Source organism: Mus caroli, chromosome 17, assembly GCF_900094665.2.
Source record: "Mus caroli chromosome 17, CAROLI_EIJ_v1.1, whole genome shotgun sequence".
Taxonomy (NCBI): Eukaryota; Metazoa; Chordata; class Mammalia; order Rodentia; family Muridae; genus Mus; species Mus caroli.
Window position 1 is genome coordinate 69,870,425 of NC_034586.1, and position 10,117 is coordinate 69,880,541.

Here is a 10,117-nt window from a genome sequence, read left to right on the forward strand (position 1 = left end):
AAAAACCAAAAAAAAAAAAAAAAAAAAAAAAGAATTCTGCTTGGCATGAGTCACCAACCTGTGAGAGACCTCTTGGTCCCACCTATTGCTTTTGCTTCTTTATTTCTTGTTTTCCCTATTTCTTCACCCTGGTTCTCCCTCTTGATAGATCACCTTTCAGGACACGCAATCCTGAAGGTTCTGGACAGTATAGGACATATAGTGGTCTGCCGTACCATAACTAAAGGTAGACCCAGCATAATGTTGCTAACTAGAAATCATGTGTTTAAACTCCTACTTAAGCCTAAATTAAAAGTGGAAATATTGGCTCACATTCCCAGAGTTTAATCAGTTCAAGAATTTTGTTAGCAGTGGACAGACTACAGACCATACATGATGTAGATAGGGTTGGCTTGAGTGTATTTAAGTCAGTGTCAGGAAGGTTACTTAGAGGAAGTGACAGAGCTGATAATAGAAGTATTCTTTGTACAATGGACCCTTCATGTTGGGGGCTGAGATAAAGCAGAGGGCATAAGAAATGCACATCACACATGTCATGGGATACATCAGCAAGCACTCCCTGCCATAGTTCCTGAAGAATCCTTGAAGCCATCAAAAGAATTAGCCCTACACAGTTGAAATGGCACCTTAAAATAGAGCCAGTTAAGAGAGCTCCTTCTTGCTGTCTCATGAATCATTCTAGGTTCAGACTGTTTGGGGAAACTTTGCTAGAAAACAAAATGGTGCATGTGTGTGTTGTGTAGTGTGGTGGTATATATGTATATAGTTCATGTATGTGAGTGTGTGGGTACATACATACATACACACACATGGATACATACATGCATATACACAGCAATAGATAGATAGATAGATAGATAGATAGATAGATAGATAGATAGATAGATAACATAATGGGACATCAGTTGTCTTCCTCTAGCTCGCTCAGTCTTACTATCCTTAGGCAAGGTTTCTCACTGAACCAGAAGCTCACTGTCTAGGTTAGACTGACTGGTCCATGAGCTCTTGGGACCTGCCTCTCTCCAACCACCAATGTTGACATGTGCAGCCTTTCCTGGCTTTTTGTATGGAAGCTGGGGATTTCAGACTCAGTTTCTTATGCCTGCAGAGCTAGTGTTCTTAGCTACTGCAGCACCTCCCTTGCCCCAATATTAGTATTTTTGTATTGACTCCAAATAATACATTCCTGAAACTTGTAGAACTTCCCCTTCAATAATGTTTAAAGGAAAGTGCAAGATACAAAGTATAATCCTTAGACAAATATTACATTTTTTCTCTCATTTGGGATCCATCTGTATATAGACATGTATGTATATGACATGGTGGTACAAGTGAAACTAGGTAGGAAGAAAGAGAATAAACAGGAGGGGAAGGGGAAGAAGTGGAGTATATGAGTAATATGATCAACATACAACATATACAATCATACAACATACTCATATAATTTTTAATTTAAGTTTAAAATTAATGTTTTCTTTAATTAGTTTTCTTTTATGATAACACCCCAGGATTCCAGCTTGCTCGATATCCTGGTTATTAAGGCAAAGCTTCTTTTCTAGAAGTCACACAGGCAAATAAAAATGACCCAAAATGACATTTATCACCCTCCTGGTTGGCATCAGTGACCTAAGTGTGCCATTTCTCCCCTTGTTTCTCCTTCTCCTTTATAGTACATCACACTAGACACACACACACACACACACACACTGCCTGCTAGGACCACCTACAAATTCAAGGTAAGTTCCTCAGTGTCTCTGAAGACCCCTTTAAACATGTCTTCACTTTTAGCTGTCCTGCCTCCTACTTCCCCGGCAAGTCTGTCTGATGGAAGTTAAAATCCATCTCATATCTCCTAGTCCTGTGAGCATATCTCTCTCTCTCTCTCTCTCTCTCTCTCTCTCTCTCTCTCTCTCTCTCTCTCTCTCTCTCTCAGACATATTGACTTCTTGGGAGACTTCATATGCTGCCCTACCCAAAGCTTTCTACCTCACCACCTTCTCTTGAATATCTACACAGAACAGCCATGCTACGTTGGAGATGTGTCTCACGAGCTTCCCACGGTGTGCCCCACGGAATAGTCTCCACAGAAAGCCCAGAGGGAAAACACTTGGCAGGCATCCCAGGTGAATCTGAAATATTCCCTCCAAGGCCATATTTGGAGCACTTGCTACCTAGCTGACAGGGTGGTTGTAAAACCTTTAGGAGCTGAGGTACCTGGTGAAAGTAGGTCATGGGGTTGTGGGAAGGCTTTGGGGGCTATACCCAAACTCTGGCACTTCCTTCTCTCCGTCTCCTCTTCTGTCATATTGTGGATAATGGCCCCTTCCCTCTATTTACCTTGATCATCTGCTCAAGTTATGAGGCCTATTTGTGGACTAACTCCAGTGAAACCATGAGCCGAAACAAATCCTTCCTTCCTTCCTCCCTTTAATTGATTCTGCCAGGTATTGTGGTGCCTGGGATACAAAAGGAACTTACACTGCAGGGCAAGTAACATGGGCCAGCCTTGATGGGCCAGCAACATGGCTCAGTGGATAAAGGTGCCTGCCACCAAGCTTGATAACCTAAGCTGAGTTCAATTAATATCTTCTCTCACTCTCTCTCTCCCTCCCCCTCTCTCTCAGAGAGAGAGAGAGAGAGAGAGAGAGAGAGAGAGAGAGAGAGAGAGAGAGAGAGAGAGAGAATAAATACATAGAATTCAAAGAAAAATGAGTGAGTAGATTGCTCTGAAAATTTGAACTTTAAAAATAAAATGATTGCTGGGTATTGTGTTGTGTTTTAGTTGTGCATGCTGTTAATCACAGCACTCAAGGCTCAGAGGCAGGCCAGTCTCTGTGAGTTCGAGGCCAGCCTGGTCTACATAGTAAGACCCTGTCTCAAATAAATAAATAATAAAAAGGAAGGAAGGAAGGAAGGGAAGAAGGATGAAGGATAGAAAAAAGGAAGAAGGTCCTAAAGGTGATAACATACTATATACATTAAATCTATAACATTAAAATTATAATTATCCAGTGAAAGAATAAAGCTGCATGCCTCCAGCTATGTCCTCTTCCTGTATGGATTTCTCTTGCATCCCTCTCAGTAAAACTGGAATCCTGGCCCCTTAAGAGGACATCACCAACAATGCTGGTGAGATATTGAGCAACTCTTTCCCTTTAGTACTGACTCCAGAAGAGGACAGGTCACCAAGGTCCAGGCCACTCCCAGAAGATCCCACAGGCACTTGGTGTCTCATACCTGAGCCCTCTCTAAGCCCACTGGTGCAGACAGAACCATGCAGTGTAGAAAACAAGGAAAGGAAGAGGTGCCCTGAGGAGAACCAGCTGCCATCTTTCTACCGCTTCTTTGGTAATTTCTTTGCACAACCTCTCTGGCCCAATGCCTAGAACATCTTGAAGAAGGAAATGAATCTGAAGTTACTCAATGCCTGTGCTCACCCAGATTGCCTGCTAGCTCTGGCTTCTTACTACTCACCAATTGCCCTTACTCTCTCCATCCTTCTGGAGAGCTCACACCTTTTTAAATGACAGGCTGGCTATTCATCAGGATAACCTGACAGGACCAGAAGCTCCCAGGCATAGAAGCGACTAGTGTGATGCTACACTGTAAAAATCTAAAAATCACTTCTCTACAGTGCTAGTAAAATGCAAGGAGAAGCAATTTCAGCCAAGCCAGTTCAATCTTTTAAATGTCTTTTGTGCCCAGTGGTTACATCACAGAGATGAAGAAACAGTTGTTAACTTGGCTTCCTGGAAATACAGCTCACCTCAAAAACACTCCTTTCTAGACACAGAGGTTAACAGCAAGCTATCCCCTCAGAAGAACCGTGGGTCACGCATAAATCAACACCCTACGTTAGAGTAAGATATGACCTTCAGAACACTTTGAACCTGCCACTAGCTCACTGAAAAAAAATTCATTTATGAGCGCCCCAAAGATGATGATGTCTGTGTGTGCACAGTATTTCCAGGAAGCCAAATTAACAGCTGTCTCTTCACCTCTGTGATGTAACCACTGGGTACAAAAGACATTTAAAAGATTGAGTTCAAAAGCCTTACTACCATCAGCTTACATTTCACCCTAGCCCTTGTCTTGGTCCAAGCTTGCCCAACTCAAAAAAAAAAAAAAAACAATATATCAGAGATATTCAGGGATCCAGGGATGGGGCCACTCCCACTGAATCCACAGGCTTTACAGTACTGGTGTTGAAATGACACCTAAAGTTTGTGTGCTAGTTAGCCAAGCAGATGCTGGCAGTCTAAGTCCTTGGGAATTCTTGAAATCACATGTTCATTCTTGCAAATTTCTTCAGAAATTACTCAGTCTCTTCAATCAACACAAAAGTGTCAAAATAAAAAAACAAGTAAAATTGTTTTGGGGGGAAGCCTTTGGCCCACTCATGGTTTGTGAAGTCCATGTGGCCAGTTACAGTGCGGGAAATGAGGGTTCTTCTCCTGCGACCTCAAGTGGGGAGCTGCAGTGCTGTGAGTACCTTGAAGGGAGGCCAACAGCGCCAGAAACAATACACTTAGCTTGCTCCTTCTCTCCCTGCACTGAGTTGACGTTGCAAAGATTCTCGGGCTATCAGGGATTTTTGTGGACCCCATACCACTTTACCTACATTCACAAGTGATGTTTAAGGGGTTTGCAATATTTACATATAGAACTGAGAGATGGTGATGGGGGAGTCCTTTATGGAAATAATGACAATAATGGCTTGCCACAAGGTGTCAGTATATGTCCCTGCACAGTAAATCAGCTCTAGATGTTAAATCTATGTACAGGATCATATATCAGAACCAGTGGCTTTTTGTGTCTTATGTCCCGGCATTAGCATAAAAGTGCCCGCCTCCTGCTGTTTGTATTAAAGAGAGCCATCGAAACACTAGAAACACAGAAATAGGGAAGTGCTGGTGCCTCCTCCTCTCACCTAGACTCTGTTCGTTTTCCCACCTCTGAGCCAGTGTGTCCTCTAGCATAGAGTGGACATCCCTCTCTCTTCCCTCCCCTTCCTCCTTTGCCCTCTGAGTGTCTTGCCTGTGTTCATCTTGCTCTAAAGTTACCAAACTACAGCAATATCTTTTAAGGGGTAAGATGAGACCAGAACACATCAAAGTGTCCACACAAGAGAAATGACACAGGTCCCTTTTCAGACAGCAGAATCTCTAAACCAAAGGTCAACTGCTACTTACCTTTTTGCCATTCACAAAGAAGACCAACTCATCTACCGTCGTCCTCGTCATCGTGACGGCCGGAGTCCCCGAGCTGCTGCGAGGTGCTTGTAGATATCACTGCCTGCAACTTGAAAGATACGCCTCCCAGCAAAATGAAACAAAGTTAGCCAATGAGAAAGAAGCAGCTCCAGGCATGGACAGCTCTTGGCAAGAGTCACAGGTTTGCACAATCCAGGAAGGACCAGACAGCCACACCGCAGATCCTACTCTGTCCTCCTAGTCAAAGTGCACAGAGGAAAGTGCAGCCATAGATTAAGGAAGCCTGCGTCTTGGCATGAGAAGACTGTGAATTCTGGGCACCTGCCCTTGTGAAACCTGCTTCATCCTCCTCCCGCTTGCCATACCAGGAAGAGGGGGGAAGGAGCAGTTTGCCAGCCAGTGAGGCTGATTCACTCTCTTCCCGTTCACACTTGTTATTTTCCCAAACCGGCTCACCCTGACACAGGCTCGCCACTGGCCTGCACAGCTCACTCTCTCAGGGCCTGGCAGAATGTGAAGGTCAGAGACACAGACCCTCATGTCCAGACTCAAACCCTGACCTTTGACTACAGCCTGTCACTTATCGCCTGCAGGACTCAGCTGTTTCTTCTTGGAAAGGGGCATCAAGATGACACCAAAAGCAGAAAGCTGAAAAGCAAAAGGTCTCTCGGGCGTGCCTTATAAACTTGCAGAGAATGGAAATCACTTTTGAGCAGTCACTGGAACAATCCCAATAACAAATCATGTTCCAGACTTTCACAAAACTTGTCAAATTATCAGAGGAACTCATACACCAAAACATGTTACAAGCACCAAGTAAATAAAATAAACTAATACAACACCACCCACCACAGTCTGTTAATAGAGCTGAGAGCCCCCAGCCCCATCAAGGACCATTAACTTCTAGTGTAAATGCCTATGCACAGCATCCACTCAGACAACACTCGTGGGCTCTCCTTGCTCCATCCCTCCCACCACTCCATTCCACCCACCTTCACATCAGCAGGCACTCTGTCCTTCCCCAGCCCTGCAGTCACTCAATCACTCAGCCAACCTACAGGGGGACACGTGTCATCGTCCTGGAAGACCACAGAAACGGAAGAAAAGTGCATGGTCAGATGAACCTGGTGCAGCAACAACATTTTGGGAAACAGGACTCCTGGGACAGTCACATCATCAACACAACGCCCCTTTGCTGGCACAGCCCTGACAGAATCAAGAATGAACTTATTCGTCGGTCAATCAATATCCCAGTTTACCCTTAGACTTATGCACCAAAATCCCTTCAAGTTTCTCGGTCCAGGAGATTCTGGTCATCATAAAACAGTACTTGCTACCCGGAATCAAATTCCTTACGAAATGGGCAGTTTGGCTGTCTGGGGATGTTAGTGACATGGCTGGTAGAGCTGTTGTTGTTGTTGTTGTTGTTGTTGTTGTTGATGATGATGATGATGATGATGATGATGATGCTTCTGAAAACAGGAAATGGAACTAACCATCCCAAGCCCAGGATAATCCTTCACCATAAAGAGTTGTCCAACCTAACATGTCAATCAAGTAGAGACAGAGATGTGGTGACCTGGAAGGAAAAGGGTGGGAAGAGGGACTAAGGCTGAACCTAAGGTGTGTTTTGTTAACTCCCTGTTCCTCACACTCCTATGATGGACTGGTGTTCTGTTCCGTGACTCATCCTCATGAGCTCTGCCTTTCCCCCATAGTCCCAGGGAAAGCTCTGAAGGCTGGATTTAGTGTCAGCTCCATCACCTTTGCAAAAGTCACTGGCTTGGGTCCGGTGGCCACGTTCACAGACACGGCTTACTTTAACTACTCTGTAAAATCAATTCTGCCAAAAAAGTAAAGAAAGAGGGCAAACTGTCCCAGCAGATGGTGAGAGAGTGCTGGATGGAGGATATAGGAATGTGAAACCTAGGGGTTGGTAAGGCCCACAGTACCCCTCCCCTGCCATAATCTGAAGGCACAAACAACCTGACTGAGGCAGTGCTGGAACAGGCAAAACTGAAAGAGGAGCTGAGAAATTAGCTGGAACTAACCTCAGCCCTTGGAGAGTTGCCTTCGAAAAGAAAAAGCAGCCCACAGACACAACTCCAGAGAGAGAGAAAAGGACTCTAAAGTTGGGAAGTTCACACCACACATCACTCTGGCCCCCATGGCTGCTGCTGCCTTGTGGAGCCAGAGACCCTTTGGAACCACAGGAAGTAAACAGGTTGCAGCCGCTGGATAGGAGCAGTAAACCTAAGGCACACAAACTGTGGCCATAGCTGAAATGTGGTAAGGTCACCGGAAGCAGGGAGATTCTCAACACTTCCCACCCTGACCACAGCTGAGAGAAGCTATGTGGATAACAGGAAGCCTGTGGTGGAACTTGTTGCAATGCACTGATGGACCTGTAGATGTGGGGTTGTGGCTTTCTCCTAACCAATGAGAATTGTTGACTGAGAACATTTTTATTTCCATTCACTGCTCATTTGCATTCATGTTTTTTTATTTTATTTTTTGTTTCCTATATATCTTAGTTTATTTAAGTCTTTACATTTTTTTCTGTTAGTATGTATACGCTTATATTTTAAATTCAGGTGATGTGATGTGATTTGTATCTTGCTGGGGAAAGCTCTTACATCTTTCTTTTCTCTAAATTTAATACAACATTTTCTTTACTGCTTTTCATATGTCTAACCCATATACTTAACTTAATTCTTACCCCAGTCCTTCCTATCCCATCGTCCACACCCCTTCATTTTACCACTTAAATATGTGACTTTCTCCCCCAACAAGAACTCTACTTCTCTTCGGCAGATAACCTGGGGCCTTATGGTAACTCATAATAGCTGTCATTACAGTCATCTTGGGTAATAATAAATTTAAGGTAGAACAAGCTACCAAAAATAAACAATGATATACATAAAGCAAAGACATAGACCATGGGGAAGGGGAAAGAGCTGCAAACCAGAGAACAGATACTCCTCAAGAGAAGCACAATGCACACAAAAGAGACACGAAAGGCATGAGAATATTTTCCATTATGACAACCCACAGACTGACATCTTGTTAACAATGGAAACCAAAAATTATAAGATGTTAAATTACATACACATGCAAAAAGAAATTGCAGAGTTTTGTCAAAAAAAAATTTTTTTTTTCAAAGGCCAAACAGAGGATGCAAATAAACTGATAAGGAACTTAGCTCAAGTTGTGAAATAGATTCAAGACACAGAGAGAAAGTTGCCGATATGACATGGCTACAGGAATCAGTAACTGGGAGGAAAAAGTTAAAATATGGAAGAAAAATCACCAAGGAAATGCAGTCTGTACAAGGAATAGAGGGATTCTGGAAATGAAAGAATCAATCAGGTAACGAGTAACACAGCAGAGCGTCATCAACAAACATGAAAAAGAACTGATCTCAAGAGTAGATGCCAAGGTTGAGACAATAATACACACAGACATATAGAAGGGGAAATGGGCCAGGGAGATTTCTCAGTGGCTAGAATGCTTGTATGAAATGTAGACTTTGGGTCCCGAGAGCCCACCTAAGTGACAAACATGTATGCAAGCCCATCTGTAATTCCAGCATGAGATGGTAGATCAAGCTACCTAGCAAGGCTAGCCATACTGACAAGTTCTGGGTCAGATTTGGAGGCCAATGGACATCCCCACTCATGCCCATACACCCAAGAGAACAAAGTCAAGACTACATGAGATGGAAGAAGATGACAGACAATCAAATATCTTAGACAACCTAGCCAATGAAATTTTAGCTAAGAATTGCCTGAATCTAGAGGGACAGACATACAAATAGAGAAAGACTTCAGAATCCCAAGTAGTCAGGACCAGAGAAGAATCTCTCCAAAATGTATTATACTCAAAATATCAAAAATACAAAGCAAGGAAACCATAGAGGAAAATGCCCACAAACAGAGGCATAAACATTTGAGTAACATCAGATCTGATGTCAGCAACCGTAAAAGCATAGAATAATACATTTGAATCCTTAAAAGAAATTGTTGTTAGCCAAAATTGCTGTACTCTGAAAACAGATGAGAAAATAGGAATATCTCAAAACAACACAAGCTTACACATACACTAAATAAATAAATCATACAATTCATAACAACTAGGTCAGCACTGAGAATAATCTTTAAGGATTATTATACATAGAAAAAGAAGAAAGTTTCACACATGAAAACACAGGGAAGAATATATTCTATGAAAGGAACAAACACTTTCAACACCACCGGGAACAAAAGAAAGGAACTGCCAATCATCCCATCAACAAGAGCAACAGGCAACAAAGGCATAAACAATAGCAAACCCTTCTCAATTATAGCCTTGAATACCAATGGCTTTAAGACAATAATTAAAAGACACAGACTAATGGACTGTATTTTTAAAATGTGATCCAATTATCTGTGGTCTCCAAGAAACTCACACAGCTAGGAAAGTAACTGAGAATCAAAGGTTGGAAGGCAAACTGTCAAGCAAACAGAAGCCACAAACAAGCAGGTAGAATGATTCCCATATCTGATTACGTAGATCTCAAACCAAAACTAGTCAGAAGAGATGAGGTAGTTGACTGGGTATTAATAAAAGGAACAGTTCACCAAGAGGATACAACCATAAATGTTTCTGTCTTGAATATTGAGACCCCAGTTTCATAGAAGACTCTACATAAACCCAGATATAGTAATAGTGGAGACTTTGGTACTTCATTTGTATACCTAGGTAGGCCTTCCAAACTAATGATCAGTCAAGGGAACTCAGAGATTAACTACATCATAGATCAAATGGAACTAATAAACCTGCAGAACATTCCACCCATCTGATGGACGTGAACTTTCTTTTCAGCCACAGTTGGAACCATCTCTAAAACTGACCACATTATAGGC

At 42.7% G+C, this 10,117-nt stretch overlaps 1 protein-coding gene across 1 annotated transcript in view; it reads right to left on the reverse strand.

The window, feature by feature from the left end:
* Xdh (xanthine dehydrogenase) overlaps positions 1-5,307 on the reverse strand; it is a 63,844-nt gene extending 58,537 nt beyond the window's left edge. Inside the window, exon 1 of the mRNA XM_021185682.2 lies at positions 5,193-5,307. Within this exon, the coding sequence (XP_021041341.1) occupies positions 5,193-5,243 (51 nt within the window). The 5' untranslated portion in view covers positions 5,244-5,307. The remainder of the gene's footprint in view (positions 1-5,192) is intronic.
* Positions 5,308-10,117: the final 4,810 nt, after the last annotated feature.